The following is a 16,845-nucleotide window of genomic DNA, read 5'->3' as shown; positions in this document are numbered from 1 at the left end:
CCAAGGAAATTACGTACATTTGTGTGTTTGTACTTACGCAGATTTTCCTCACATTATAACAGAAAAGTTAGAAATATTTTGTGTCCAGCAACGAGGAATTGTTAAGTTTTGGTTCTTCTATAAAGGAGTAATTTACAATCACTAAAAGAGGATGGAATTTAATTACTGACATAGAAGGATGTTCACAAAATATTATTAAATGAAAAACTCTAATTACAAAGCTATGGGCAGTATAATCCCACTGTTGTAAGAAAAGACATCCAACACATGCAAAATATTAACGGTGGTTATCTCTGGATGTGTTCCTACATTTTTGAATATGTACAAAAAGTAAAAAAGAAGGGTTCCAGGTTTAAAGCATTGTCTATAAAGCATGACACAGCGGTTGTAACAAGTGTTCATCCTCATCAGATAAGATTATTTCTAAGAGTCTGTTCTGTATATGAGCAAGAAGAAAACAAGGATAAAAATAGCCTGGATTTTTAGGGCAGTTTATTTACAGACTATCAAATACAGTCTTTTTTCTTTTGTTAAACAAATGGCTTATATTAAACACATTAGATTTAGGAGTTATGAGACTTTACTAAAAATTCTTGCAAAAAAGCACACCTTTACAACAAATTAACTTAATTGTGAAAAAAATTAAAGTGTGATTCACTACAGAGCCTCATTTTCAATGTGGCATTTTCAGTAAGAAAATTTTTTTTTAATGGGACATTTGATATGGTGAAAGGAATAAGACCCACAAAGTGTTAGTCTACACAATTCAAAGAGCAAGTTCTTTTCCCATATGATCAAAATTTTGTTTTCCCCACCTTCAACTGGATCCCTTGATAGCTTTTATCTTAATAGCTTTTATTTTTAATTAAACTAGAAACAGTTTAAGAAATTATCTGGAGAGGCCTTTGGTAAATGACAAACCATTGCTCCCCTTATAAAACCGCTTAAAACTATAAGAACTTGAAAGAATTTAAAAGTAGTGTTTGTTTGCAGGCCTGCTGATACGGACCTTCCTCCTACAAACAGAAAAAATGTTTAAGTGAAAGATTCAGTCTTATTATCTAATTGTTAGATATTTAGGTAACCATTGTTTTAAAAAAGAAAATGAGTCACCTCCTTTTTAAAGACTATCCATATATGAAACAAACAGCCTCTACAGGCTCCTAATTAAGTTTTCTAAAATTTTATTTCCCTGTTTTTTTCTGAAGCCTTTTTTTTTTTTTTTTTTGCGGTACGCGGGCCTCTCACTGTTGTGGCCTTTCCCGTTGCGGAGCACAGGCTCCAGACGCGCAGGCTCAGCGGCCATGGCTCACGGGCCCAGCCGCTCCGCGGCATGTGGGATCTTCCCGGACTGGGGCACGAACCCGTGTCCCCTGCATCGGCAGGCGGACTCTCAACCACTGCGCCACCAGGGAAGCCCTAAAGCACTATCTTAACTCACATTCCACAAACTATTTTAATCAATAAACCCTTAAAATGAGTCTTAAAATTTCATGGGTGACAGCAACTCTCCAACAAATAATGGATTGAAGACTTGGGAAACATGAGTTGCATGCAGAAAAAGCTGCTGTATCAAGAAATACATAAGGGAATTTCACATGGGAGATAATAAATATATTCTTCTTTTGGTAGGTCCAATCTTTTTCTATTTTCATCTTCTCATTTGCAACCTGACTTACCTGTTTCTTTCAAAAAAAACTTAAGTAACATTTTATGTTCCTTAAATTTCACCCAAGAATACTCAGTGATTACTGCAGTTATTATAACATACAGAATTAGTGATTTCCCAACCCTGTTCTTTTCATTAATCCAAATTTACTTAAGTATTAAATGATATGAAAGGATGCATTAAGAGTTTTACTACCATATTTCATCAATTTTAAGAAACATTCTTTCATATAATAACATCTCTGAACTTGGGAAGTATATTACAATTGATGTATCTTAGCCTTGAGTTGTGGTTTAGCTGGCAACACTTTTCCTAACTAGTGCATAAAATACTGTTGTCTCACAATCAATGCTGTCTTAGGGTAATATTAGGAGCTATAGTTCAAATCTTCAATTTCAAGCAACAATTTCCTTGTCCTCCCAGCCACTCTCCCAACATAAATACATAACTTAAATGTTAGGAAAAACTATCCAAACACAGTTCAATTTTATATAAAATATTTAATTTTTAAAACACAGGCTATTCATGTCACATAAATATCTTCAATTTTAGGTTAGCTGCTACGGTCAGCAGAATTATCAAGTGTGACTATTAAGAATAACTTAGATACTGTCACTTATAGGAAAGTCTAAAGCTCTAAGACTCACCATATTAAAATTCCAGATACTTGAATACTGTAGCTATTTTGCTAAATTTCAAAATATTTCTTCACTTCCTGCAATGTAGTTTTATTATAAGTTGTTAGTATTCAATATTCAAATAAAAGAAAAATAATTTTTCTTCCATTCATTTCTTTCTCCCCAACAACAAAAAAAATTCCATCAAAAGACATCAACTCATTTTATAGCAGTAAAATGGTGAATTATTAACTTGAAACTATTCTGTTACCAAACTATAATGCTTCCCATGTACTGTTTTGAAATGAAGGTTCACAAGTCAGATAGTGGGCACAGGATTAAAAGACTGACTTTAGAACTGGAGCCATTTCCATTTGATAACAGTTGTTCCAATTTAAGATTCCAATCAAAAAATAAGTTACCGGGAGAACAGTTAAAACAAACGGTGAGTTGGCACAGCTCTCCTTTCCAGAGTCTGTTTTGCCATTTCATGCTAATGGCAACACTGGTTATTTACCTTTGGTTCCTTTCTAGGATTATTATAATGGTATGTGTGTTTGAGTGCACACACCAAGTTAGTTAAACTTGACACCATTACAGTTGAAATAAGGGTTATCCATCACTCTAAAATGAACTAAAATAAAGTTACTCTAGGTGTGGCAGAAGAAGTTGTAGTAAACCTCGTAGGAAGTGAGAGGAGAGAGAATAAGAGGGTTTTTTTGCACTACTTTTTCTTTTTACTTCAGTAAATTCAACCTAAGCAATGTTTCTAGTTAACGAGTAAAATGAACAGTTAACTTTGTCTTAAAATGGCAACTGTATAACTTAAAATAAGGTGTTCGCCATCCCTCCCCCCATGAACTTTAACAGAATTATGCCAATTCTGTTATTAAGCCTTGTTTCTATGCTACTGCCCTCCAATTATGCATGGCAAAAGGAAACAGGGACAATGTGGCAGCCTGAAAGAAAGTGGTACTCTGAAATTCTCATTTAGCTATTATTTTCAACCATTTAAATGACACAACTTTTCAGAACTTGTTCTCAGAAGTAACAAAAGGTGCTGTTGGGAGTTGGACTCCCTTTCTTTGCTCTCACTCCCCTATCAAGAGAAGGTGGTAGTGGAAGGTAACACAACCCAAAGAAAAGGAGAAAGTGTGATAGGCAGAGGGAATGAACCTAAGAGGAACCCAGCAGGCAGCCCCTAGACACTTGAGAGCTCCCTGCCTCTTCAATACAATGCATTGATTCCCTTTAGAAGACAAATGGGTGTAAAGGTTAACTACTTTCTCAGACCTTAGGCTTACCTGTTAAGGCACTTACTTACCCTCCCCACCCCACCCATATTTTTCATATAAAACCTGCTATTTCATTTGAATGCATTTTGCTAGGCTATGATAATCTGCAAAATAAAACAAAAATAACGTTGACCATTTTTTTTTATAAAACTGTTGCATCAAGAGAAAGGTTGTGTTTTATTTTCTGAAATGAGCACAAATTACACCTTTCACAATAACACTGAAAGCAGGTGCAAAGACTGACAGTGACCTTTGACTAAAGGTAGCTTTGTAAAAAGAAAAATACCAAATAAATCAGTGCCCTTTCTGATTGTTGTAAAACTGGAGGCGGGGAGGGGTTGGTTGTTTGTTACATAAAAGTTGGTCCAAACTTACAAAAAAGCACAAATGTGCATAGTTCAGAAGATCTGCAAGAGGGCCATAAAAGACTTTTATGTCCCTAAGATTAGCATCCACTTAAAACTGCAAGAATACAAAATAAAATTGTTAACTAGAATTTGTGAAGATGTACAATCAACAGATCTAGTTTTTTAGAACAGCATGAATTTAAGCAAAGGTTTTTTTTGTCTTTTTTTTTTAAACTATTGTATGCAAGACCCTTTTCCACATAAAAATAAAGCTGTTGTTGAATTAATATTATTCAAGTCTCTTGGATCGCTGCCTTAAACTGCAGCTAGAAAAGTCTTTCCAGATAAAAATGATGTGCCTGAGGAAAAACAGATACTCAGTATGGTAACCCTCTGCCTCGACCTCTGCCAGCTGATGTGCTAATGTGTCCCCTGTATCCTTGTGAATACCCAGGTCCTTGGGCAGGAGAAGTCCAGGTCTGTCCATGCATGAGGCCAGGGCCACCTGGGTTTTCCTGTAAGTTACCACCATAGTTATAGTTGTGCATCTTTGCTGGCAAAGGATGAGTACTCTCTGGCCCTGTGGAAGGGTCACTGCTGTTTGCCAGGACTGCAATGGGGCCATGGCTATATTCAAATCTATGGTCCTTGTCTCCACTAAACAACATGGGACCTGTATTGAGGTAAATGTCTCCATATCCAGCTACTGAACTGGGAAATGACTCGGAAAAGGCAGAAGGCTGAGGTGGACCACCAGAATGAGATGAAGTAGTACTGTAGTTATCCAAGGACTGAATATCTGAGTTTCCAATGAAGCTACGTCGTTCCAATGGTGGAGCAGAGGCGCCTCCTAGACCATCACTGCTCACATAAGGAGCAGAAGAGAAAGAAGAGGATCCAAAATTGTCCTTGTAGTCTGAAGGGGGCATATAAGTGTCTCCTGCTTGGTAGTCAATACCACTTTCTCTTTTGGGATCATCCTGGGGCTGATGCTGAGCAAGCAGCTGTAACAGGGCTGCTTTCACTCCAGCATGAGGGTCAGTTAACGAAGAACTAGTGGTGGGTACATGCTGGTTTTCTGTCCGATAATCTAGATCTTCTTCAGTGACTGGCGGTGGTTCAGGTGGCTCAGGAGGTCGCTGATCAGGAGGCAGAATACGAGGCCGATCTGGTTCTGGCGTGAGCTCCAATATCCTCATGTCTTGGTGCTGGATGAGGTCATCTTGCCCTAAGTGAAACAAGGCAAAAAAAGAGAGTCGAAAGTTACCATAGAAAACAAAAATTTCAAAATAGTTAATGTTTTCTAAAGAGCATTAGAAGTTATATCTCTGGCAAAACACACACACACACACACACACACACACACACACACACACACAAAACAAACAAAAAAACCCAACCAACCAAACAAAAACAACCCAAAAGTCAAATGAAAAAGAAAAAGGTATATGTAAGTATTAAAATATCGCCTGCTACCATTTGAGTCTATGGTGACAGAAAAATTTTGTTGTATTTGGCATCTCACATGTACCTATTTACTGCCTGAAGAACAAAAGCTACTGTATACATAAAGTTTCTGCCTTGGTCAATCATCCTGCTGCAACTGGAGTGAAAGATTATTTCTTAACCATAGGTTCACATGAGAAACGTTGATAGCATTCATGAGTTCTATCACCCACAGATAATTCGTTAAAGAATCAACTCCTAGGAGTACACGGACTAAGAAACCAACCTATAACCAGTGACCTGAGAATTTTCAGGACCTCTCCTAGCAAAGCTACAAAACACTACGCATTATAGCTAATCATCAACAGCAAGAAAACAGTGTGAATGCAGCCGTGTTAGTGGTCTGCTACCGTACACTCACCCGACACCGGAGTGCTAGGTTCTGGAGGTGGCCTGAGTTGTAATGACGCTTCATGTCCCGATCCATTTTCCCTCTCTTCCAGTAGCACATCTTTCTGCTTTGACTGCTGAGCCTTTATTAACTGAGTCAACAGAACTGCAAATGCGCTCTGCACAGCCGCCTGGGCAGCATCAGTCTCCACTTTAGGCTGGACGTTCTGAGAAGAAGGCTGAATTCCTCCCAGCGGTTTCGAAGACTCCTGTTGTGGTGTTGATGGATCTGTCTGTTTTTCACCTGTTGCCAAAATTCCAGCAGGAAGGTTTATTTTATTTAGCTGCTGCTGAGTCTCAGAGTTTACCTTAATGTTCAACACTTGGACAAAATCAGTCACACTAACACTTGTTTTAGTTTGTAGTAGGTTTAGTAGGATTGCCAATTCACTGTGGTTTAACTGCTGTCCAGGGCCTGTTTTTACTAAAGACAAAACGTGTATTAATTAGAATTGACATGATTCACAGCTCTCCCCACCCCACAGAATGGCTCTGTATTACCCTATTAAAATGTACATTCGTGGGACAGTGTTTGAGAAATACTGTGAAAAGGAAATCTCTTTCTAGTTCAATTTCATGTACATTTAAGATGTAACGGCACATAAAACAAAAAAGAAAAAGAACTGCAGTCCCTTTTGAATAAATTATCTTTAAGGGTAAATACTTCGAAAGGAAAACCAAGACCACCATTAGAACCCCATACTATAGACATGACCAGGAAATAGCACCTGAGAATGGGCACTGGATGATGATCATGATGATGATGACGACTATAATTTTAGGTTCCTTTCTGAGCATTTTATATCCTTTATTCCTCACAACAACCTTATAAGGCATGCTTTATTATTGGCCCCATTTTTTTTTTTTTACTGAAGAAGAAACTGACATCCAGAGTGACTAAATAACTTGCTCAAGGTCACAAACTCTGTAAGTGGCAGAGTTGAGATTTGAACCCAGGTATTCTGATTCCAGAGTCTGAACTCTTTTTTATTTTAAATAAATTTATTTATTTATTTATTTTTGGCTGTTTGGGGTCTTCACTGCTGCGTGTGGGCTTTCTCTAGTTGCGGTGCGCGGGCTTCTCATTGCGGTGGCTTCTCCTGTTGTGGAGCACGGGCTCTAGGTGCGCAGACTACAGTAGCTGTGGCTCGCGGGCTCTAGAGCGCAGGCTCAGTAGTTGTGGCACACGGGCTTAGTTGCTCTGTGGCACGCGGGATCTTCCCAGACCAGGGCTCGAACCCGTGTCCCCTGCATTGGCAGGCGGATTCTTAACCAATGCGCCACCAGGGAAGTCCCCAGAGTCTGAACTCTTAACCACTCCCTGTACTGCTTATATAAAATAACACGTATTTTCTAAAAACCTAACCTTATCTTTGCAGTAAATTCAAACTGGGATTTTGTAGACTGTCTGATATAATGTCTTTTATTCAAACTTCTTTTTTTTAAAGTTAAGCACTCTTGGTAAATTAGGAACTCCTACAGAAGCATGCTTATCATGTACATATAAGGTGGCATTAATTCATGACCACGAAAACAGTTGTTTTTCTTTTTCTAATTTTCAGTTTAGACTTGTGATGGTTTACGTAGGTTCTTGTGCAAGTTTATCTGAGTCATACGTAACAACAAGGCTCAAATGTACATAATACTATATATGCTAAGTGATAATACAGATACTGATAAGCAATTTCCATAACCACAGATGACAGCCTAATAGTACTCCAAGATGAAAAAGTGATTAATGCTTTTTTAAATATATTCTCTTTATATATTTTGATATACTTTTTATTACTTCTTAGTATTTTTAGAATAATTCAAAACAAACTCTTGCAAGTTCTCCTTGTGATCCGCAGGTATTAATAAGGAACCATGCTTGTTTGCTACAGCCCAAGTGCCAGTTTTCCTCACTTTCCCTTTCATGTCTCTATTAACAGAGGTAGTCTCCATGTGAGCTCAGAGAAGTACACTTTAACTGTGGTGTCTCATCTACACAGAAGGGGCATTTTTATTTCATGGCACTTATCGATGTAGAAAATGGAGCAAAGAGGATTCATTCCTATTTCAAAAAACTAGAAGCCTCACTTCTTAATATTGACAGTTTGAAAAGAGAAGGGAAGGAGGGAGGGAGGGATAAAATGAAATTCTAAAATTAACTGAGTTGTAAATATGCAAAGCTAAGAAACAATAACAAAATGAGCCCAGAATTTTTTTATCAGCTAAAATAGAGTGAAATAACTACCCTCTATTCCACTAGGCTTCCTAGTGGAATAAGGACATCAGTTCCGTGAAGAGAAGCAGAAATAAACACCTGGTAGTCTTATTAAGGAATATGACAACTGTTGCCTGGGACAAGTGACCACCATCCAAATTTCCTGTTAACAACCATCTCAAATCCTTTTTCAGTAGTGGATGGTATATAAAAGAGGTGACATAAACACAAACCAAGAAAACTTCTTGTTGCTTCTGTCTTTCTCCAAATTTTACATAGTTTTACCATGAAGAGAAATAATACTGAACTTGATATAGACAGCCCTCACTTTGTACAACAAATAAACATTTTTTCTCCTAAGCTACATATACATCAAATATTTTCATGTACAAGGGGAATTCACTATTCCAAGAAACTCTGAAGAATACTTTTGAACAACAAATAACAATTAATTTTGGTTTTTAAAGTAACATGTATTAGCACTTTAATGTAGTCTGACCAAGGTCAACTCTAAGCTTGTAGACTACATGGGAAAGCATTAAGGTAATCTTTCTCAAGCTTTCTCAGCTAATCTACTCTATATTTATATTTAACCACCACAAGTTCAATCTGATCCACAGATCTGTTTTAACCAACTAACTGAGCAGACAATACTTACTCATCTCTTAATAAGTGCTGGGCTATTTTTCATGTTTAATAAAACACCACCTCCACACATACATGTATTTATTTCTTAACATCTCTGTCTTCATAAAAACGTTAAAGCTGAATGCTTTCTGGATTCATGAGGCAAAATGAAGGAGTGGATCCCATTTTTTTTAAAGTCGTTAACTAAATGAGAGAATGAATTTAACTATACTTCTGACAACATTGAAGAGGTTGGTTCCTCGTGAAGACGCTTACTCTTACAACAGATTGAGTCAGACGAAGACATTTAACCTTCCCCAAAATACCCTTCTTTCTCATACTTCAAGTCACTGCTGGCACAATATCAGATTCCAGCCTGAGATTCTATAATATATTGGGAAATATATTAAAAGTAACCTGAGAACATTACAAACAGTATGAAAGAGCTTCTACTCTGATTCCGGGCTGTTTTCCTTTATCTTTCTCCTTACTCCTGAAAAGCATCCACAGACATTGAATGCTGTGCCTCACAGAATAGTGTCAGTAAAAGACCTACTGACTCTTGCACTAGGGGAAAAAAGAAGGCAGAGAAAGCTGACCCATCACTAATCATATGTAATTTGATGCCTCTTTATGAATTAACCTCACCTTGAGATTGCTTAATATTGTGGTGCTGGCAGCAGTGAGACATCTGTACTGGCACAATCGAGTAACAAGGAAATGCTGAATTCAGTGTTCAACCTTTAGCCACAAGTGCTTTAACACTACAGCAATATAATTAACGCCAGCCACAAAACAATGTGAAGAAGATCAACCCATGGAAGCATTACTGACCAGGTGCTACATTCGAGTTGCCCTGAGATTTCAGTTGTGAAGACGGCAGCACACCCTGAGGCGTGTTAGTTCTGCTGTCATCCATGCCCAGAGACAAGTCCTTTCTGGGGGCTTTAATTGTGGAAACATCATCAGTCATGCCCATCTGCTTCTGTCTTCTTCGCTTTTTACTCCATAACTCATGACAATCTTGCCATAAAGGAAGGCTGGAAAAAAAAGTATTAAACTGTTTGTTCATGGCATTTCTTAACAACAACAACAACAAAATGATAATATATTTACTACATAGCCCCAAAGCTGCCACCGCCGCTCCCCCACAAGTTATTCTTGAAGATTTCACACACAGGCTTTGTAAACTCCTCCAACACAAATCACCCTTAATGCCCCCCTCCTTCAGGGCTTCACCTATACAGACAAACTATTTTTCTGTGGCTTCTGGATAATCAATGAATAATAACTTATTAAAACTATGAATGAAGAATGTATGTTCACAAAAATAGGTTACTATTAGCCTTGGTACAATCTTTTAAAGCCAATTTTTATCATAGTACAACATACATTGAATAGGACATGGAAAAAAAAGTGGAAAATATGCCACTTGCAGAAACTAGACACGGAATTAAAAAGTAGCAAAGGCTAGGACATAAATTTGCGAAAAACCTTCTAGTACAAGCTTTTTACTTTTTGAGACCCTCTTATTTGCTTCTATAGTCAAATGCTCTAGAATTAAACTGATTGCTACAGAGGAGTTTCAAAAATAGATTGTAATCCAGGTTCATCAATCATCATTGAGAGTTCTGAATAACTAGCAACTATCAAAGTTATCCATAATTCTGAAACAATTCTACCTCGTATAATTTCACAAAATTGAAACACTGCAGAATAACGTTTGTTTAAAGAAAGACAAATATTTGATTTATAAATATTTTCTTCTTACCCTAATAAAAAAATCCAGTGGGAAGTTACTATGATATCTATTTTAAAGATAAGAAAATTGAAGCTTGGAAAGGTTAATAAACTTGCCCAGAATATCTATAAATTCCCTTAAGCAGCCCCAACCTGGTCTTCAACCTGGATATGTTTACCTCTAGGGATACATGAAAACTTTCTGAGGGAGTATACCTGGAATTATTCTAAAAGAAATTCCATATCCATATGTCCTCTTTCCTAAAATTGATATTTGAGAAGGGCCTGCATGTTCAGAAAGTTCTTTCACACGTCTTCTTTCACAATTAGTTTTACCTCATGTTATAAAATAAAGGCATATGCAACAATATGGTCAAATCTTAGCAATATAATATAATATTAAGTGAAAAAAAAGTCATTCCCAACAGATTACAAACAGCATGACACTCTCATAAAATTAAAAGCAACTAAAATTCTAAGATATAACTTTTTATGAGTACATATAGATGGCAACAAAAAGTATATACAAAAGAAAACAGGGATGATGGTTACCTCAGGTGGAGGAAGGCAAGGGGGACAGGTTGTGGGCGGAGAGGGTATGATATGAGTAAAGTAGGTTATTGTCAAGATTCTAGCTTTTATTTGGTAAGTTCATGGCTGCTTATTAACATCATTTAAAATAACTAATTAAATTAAGTAACTAAAAGAAAAAAAGGGAGCCATGCATGGACTAATGATGAGTGACACAAGGATTATGATTAAACCCAGTCTATGCACCTGAGGTCCAAAAACAAAACAAAGGCATACCTCTCAGCCATCTTACTATGGTGCATTGCCTCAGCGTGTAAAAACCTCCTGGAGTAACAAACAAAGGGACAATTTGAAATATTGATACTGGGAAGCTTTAAGCCATCAAAAACCTTTCGTGTGTGTGTGTGTGTGTGTGTGTGTGTGTGTGTGTGTGTGTGTGTGTGTGTGTGTGTGTGTGTGTGTGTGTGTGTGTGTGTGTGTGTGTGTGTGTGTGTGTGTGTATTACAAGATGTGTAACCTTAGCTTCTGTTGGGGTTATTCTGAATTCAGACATACTGCAGTACTGCAGAGTGGGGGGACTGAAGTGATTTCATTTTTTTCCCATCTTGATGTTCAAGGAATGCATTGCTCTTGTTGGAGAGTCCCATGAGAATAAAGCAAAGAAATCCACTAAAAAGGGCTTCTGTTCCCTCCCACAATTAAAACGTTAAGAGATTCTTTATGGATGATCTCAACAGTAGGAAAGATAAACATTACCCAACAAATAGCTAAACAGGATAGAGAGGTTAGTGATGCTGACTATTAGATGTACCAGGAATGTTTCCAGGACAACCAAATTTTTAATGTGTGCTTTTCTAAAGGTTCAAATACCGGCTCAGCCACTTACTTATTGTGTCTCATAGGCAAGTAACTTGACCTCGGTGCCTCAGTTTGCTTATCTTTAAAAATGGGGTTAACAAGACAATCTACCTTGTGGAGTTCAGGTAATATATGTTAACATATGTAAGCGCTTGGACAGTGCCTCTCACATAGTAAGAATTATATTCATGTTTCGTCATTCAGCAAGGTAGTTTAAAAGTATTTTTTTATCATATCATATCATGAAATATTTATTCCAATTATAGTTGATCGTATTTATCTTATGAATTGTTTAATGCTTTTAAGAAAAAATAAAATTATAGACAAGCTGCTGGCCTAATTCACTTCTTAGCAATACATACTCTTTTCATTAAGTACATTAAAAAAGTGTGACAGGACATCTAATAAAATTAATGGAGTTTTTTTTTTATTACCCCACTCATTTGCTTATTCCTAAAAAAACTGATAAATTTAATACACATGGCTATTTCCCAAAGGAATTCCAATGCCTTTCTTCAGAGTCCTTAGTTAAATTTTATAATTTTAACTACCCATTACATATGACAAAGTAACTAGATGTTATATTGTTTGTATAATTTTTTATTTAAATATCACATCAATATCACTATAATTTCAACCTGACTGCTTTAGTGATGTACTTAACAAAGATGTACCATAATTTATTGCTGGTTTACAGAATGTTTACCAAAATGTGTACTAACATTTATTTTTAATGCAAAAGTGCAGTCGGGTGTGTTCTCATAAAAGTTAAGTGAATTTAGGTGATGTGCTTGACAATATGAGCAGAATTTCCTATTATGTGGCAAACATTTTCCACAAATTGAATGGGATACATCTACAGTTCCAAGATTTCGACAAAAGCATGTATTTTAAAAATGTAATAAGAAACACAATTTAGCAAATGGATTGGTTAAGTAGTACTGAAATTACATGTTGACTTCCTAACCTTTTCTAAGTATACTGGATTAAGAAAGTGCGAATACAAGGAAAAGCAACAAGTATAAGAAGAAGTCATGTAATAAATATTGGTAAAGCTTCTTTGGTTTATTTTCTTAAAATTTGAAAAAAAAATGATTAATGACTGGATAAGAAATCTTTGGCAAGTCATGTGGTTTCCAATTCTTTACTGTCATGAAAATTAGAGAAAGAATCTTAAGTTGACATCTGAAAGGTCATTAAAATAATTTTTGATGACAGAGCACTGTGATTTTGGGGACATAATGTGGAAGAAGTTCAAAGAACTCAGTGATTTAACTATGACAAAACTCCATCCAGTCTCAAATGCTTATTTAAAAGAGTACTTACAAAAAGTTTTAAATCACAATTAATGTGGAACTATATCCTCACTCTAGAATAAGTAATATTAATTAATGGATACGCAAATTGCTTGGGGAAAAAATCTCAGCACTATTTCATTAAGGTTGCATCTCCAACAAAATTTACTAATTTTTTTCTTTTTTTTAAACTGAAATATGTACTACTAATACATGCAATAATTTAATCAAGAAAAAAAGAGCTTCGTAGTCAGAGGAAATTTTTAAATTAAATTTCCATTTTTATACATATATTTGTTTTAAAGAAGTACTATAGGGTAATCAATAAAATACTTTCAAGCATAAATATATGCTACATTAAAAACGTGCAGGGGGCTTCCCTGGTGGCGCAGTCGTTGAGAGTCCGCCTGCTGATGCAGGGGACGCGGGTTCGTGCCTCGGTCCGGGAGTATCCCACGTGCCGCAGAGTGGCTGGGCCCGTGAGCCATGGCCGCTGAGCCTGCGCGTCCGGAGCCTGTGCTCCGCAGCGGAGAGGCCACAACAGTGAGAGGCCCGCGCCAAAAAAAAAAAAAAAAAAAAAAAACAAAAACGTGCAGAAGCAATGTAAGTTCACACACACACACACACACACACACACACACACACACCCAACAGTGTCCAATTGATGAAGAGTTTGTTCATACATTTTCTGAGTGAATGTTGATGAATATCAAATGCTAAGGTATTTTGATTCCACTAAATACATTTACAAGATGATGTAACTGCTCTATTTTAAAGTGTCTACACTTAGACACTGAAAATTATACCTTTTGCAACTATTTGAACCCTTGATTTTAAAAATTTAGATGTCTATTTAAAATGTGTTCAATACAGTTTTACCAGAATTCTTTCATGTGGACCACTTAAACCAAGATATCAATTTAGTACTACCAATAATGGGAGAAAAATGACATTATATTCCTCTTGATGTGATACAGCAGGAAGCACCTATCACTACCCTAGGTAGCATTCTTGCCAAAAAAAAAAAGAAACACTAATTACTAATCATGAGGTAGTAGTTAAAGTCAGACTGTAGAATGCTTTACAAAACAGCTAGCTCTTCAAAAATGTCAATGTTGTAAGAAGTCTTCCTCAGAGACTGAAGAGACATAACAACTAAATGAAATGTGTGAGCCTGGAATCAATTCTTTATCCAAAAAAACCAAAACCAAAACAAACAGAAAAACAGACTACAAAGGAAACTATTGTGCCAACTAGAGAAATCTGAATATAAACTATTAGCTAATACAATGTTAAATTTCTTATGCTTTATAATGATATTGTAGTTATACAGAATAAAGTCCCAGTTCTTATAGAGAACATGGTGAATTATTTATAAGTGAAATGTCATTCCCACAATATAATATGCAAATAGTTCAGGAAAAAAAGATATGGAGTGATAAATCAAATGTGTCCAAATTTTAGTTAAGTGTTTGAACCTAGATGAAGAGCATATGACTGTTCATTGTAATATTCTTCCTATTTTTCTGTATAGAGTTGAAATTTTTCCAAACCGAAAGTTTAAAAAAATTCTTTAAAGAGGTACTAAAGCCAAAGTTTCAAGACTGCTGATATATACTGATAAGCAAAAAAATCCATGAAACAATTCAACAGTGAATGATTCAGGTCCCTCAACGTGTCAGATGATAGATCCTTTTTGCCTTCCAAATCATCCCACAAAGGCTATTCACATACAATTCAGTAAAAACTAAAGCCAAATATGATGGTCTCACAGAACTATAATAAGACCAATCTAATTAATTAAGTGGAAGAGCCAGGATTTGAACTCCAAATCCCATGTCTGTTCCTTCACAATATGCTAATTGTTATTACATGGACACATTTTATTGTTATAGGGACAGGTTTGTTTTTGTGACACTCATCATCATTTTTAAAATTACTAAGTAAATCTCTACAAACTTTCTAGATCCTATCAAGGAGAACCAAATGCCCTGCTCTGTCCCCTTCCCGAAATCAATCCTAGAGAAATTACAGGAGCCACAGGGAGTGAAGGTTCAAGAACCCAGCCATTCTGACGCCCAGACTCTGTGCATTCCCTGCCTCCCGACACCCACCTCCCACCATCAGACAGTAGACGCATTCCATACAGGCTTTTGACACTAATATTTTTATTCAATGATAAGAATTTTCTACTGTAGAGTCTGCTGAGGAATATTTCAGAACCTCTTTTTGTTATAGAACTAACTTGAATTTCAGAGCTGGCTTCACCCTTTACTAGATTTGTATTCTTGGGCAAGTTTCTTAACCTCTCTGAGCCTGCTTCCTTCTCTGTAAAATGGTGATAGTAATACTCACCTGTTAAGATTATAAAGATTAATGTAATACATGAGAAATGCTTAGCATAGCACTCAAAATTTTAGCTAAGCAACTAGTGCTGGCAGAAACAGTACTACAATAGCAGCAGCAATAAACATTTTATTTTAGGGTAGAAATATATTAATAAAATTAACTAGAGGAAGGCTGCTTCTGCTAGTCCTATGGTTAGCTGACCATAAAGCAAGGCTCTGCATTCTAGATGTGCAAATTATGTACACTATTGCTATTCTATTCCTTTTGATTTATTCTTTCTTTTAACTTAACTAATCATGGAATAGCTTTTGATAGCTACATAATGATGTTATTAATATTGTCCAGATTCTGCATATAGTAAAAAGTCACTTACTCTGGTGGAGGCATTTTTGAGGGTTCCACATCCCGTAGGAACTCACACTGAAGAGCCTGCTCTGCAGTGCAGCGCTTACTAGGATCCAAGGCGAGCATGTAATCAAATAAGTCTAGTGCAGCTGCAGGAATACTGGCATGAGAGGATTATAAAAGTCATGCATGTTCTTAGACTCAAGCTTAATGTTGCTTTAGGAGCTTATTTTAAATATTAGCATTTTATAACATGTTTGTGATACTTTATTCCAGTAAGTTCCAAATATTCCTTTAAAGAAATATTTATTTTTACATAATTTTATAAGTATTATTCTAAATAATTTGAAATTTGGCAAACAATAGTATATTTTACTGCTCTATGGGCAATTTGCTGTTTTAACATAAATTAAAAACTTAACAGAATAGTTTCCTACAACAAAGTAAAAAACTCAGTTCAAGTATCTTGTAAGCGGTTTCTTTAAAATTTTAAATGGTATTATTAAACTTCTTTCAGGTAAAGACTAAATCAAACACATAACTCCAAAGCACTGATTTCATAATGATGGTAAAATAGTAATTTGCATGTAGCAAAGGGAACTCAAAATTAAATGACATAGAAGAATTGTGATAGGTCGACCTTAGGTCAACAGAGGCTACAGTGACATTTAGAATTCTCAAGAAATAACTTAAAAAAAAAATCAACGCAATATGGATGTTTAAGCATCCCCTTCTTACAAAACAAATTCTTCTCTTAACTTTCGACGATATTGCTTCTTTGGTTTCATGGTGTTGAAATATGGTAGTTTGATTACATCAGGCCACACTGCAGGACATGGACTTCCACATATACGGCTGAACAACACACAAAAAGAAGTACATCAATATAAACTACACAGAAAAAAATCATACATACAACTGCTATACAAAACATCAACTCATTTTTAAATATACAAATGTTGAAGTCCTGATACAATGTATACTAGTTTCATTAAATATTTTAGTCATCCCAAATCAATTACTTGTTTTAAGAATTCAATTTATTTTCAGTGAATGCTTCTAACACTCCA

At 36.0% G+C, this 16,845-nt stretch overlaps 1 protein-coding gene across 2 annotated transcripts in view; it reads right to left on the bottom strand.

Annotated features, from left to right (window-relative positions):
- Positions 1-3,732: 3,732 nt before the first annotated feature.
- Positions 3,733-16,845, bottom strand: part of CDK13 (cyclin dependent kinase 13) — a 111,084-nt gene continuing 97,971 nt past the window's right edge. Inside the window, exons 10-14 of one of the 2 annotated variants that reach the window (XM_060157352.1) lie at positions 16,514-16,630; positions 15,804-15,935; positions 9,492-9,697; positions 5,796-6,248; positions 3,733-5,156 (exon numbers count right to left, since the gene is read on the bottom strand). In XM_060157352.1, the coding sequence (XP_060013335.1) occupies positions 4,306-5,156; positions 5,796-6,248; positions 9,492-9,697; positions 15,804-15,935; positions 16,514-16,630 (1,759 nt within the window). In that variant the 3' untranslated portion in view covers positions 3,733-4,305. The remainder of the gene's footprint in view (positions 5,157-5,795; positions 6,249-9,491; positions 9,698-15,803; positions 15,936-16,513; positions 16,631-16,845) is intronic. The other variant, XM_060157353.1, reaches the window with a different exon arrangement.

This window comes from Lagenorhynchus albirostris, chromosome 8, assembly GCF_949774975.1.
Source record: "Lagenorhynchus albirostris chromosome 8, mLagAlb1.1, whole genome shotgun sequence".
Classification (NCBI taxonomy): Eukaryota; Metazoa; Chordata; class Mammalia; order Artiodactyla; family Delphinidae; genus Lagenorhynchus; species Lagenorhynchus albirostris.
The sequence above is the reverse complement of the archived record's forward strand: the minus strand, read 5'-3'. Positions and strand labels throughout refer to the sequence as shown.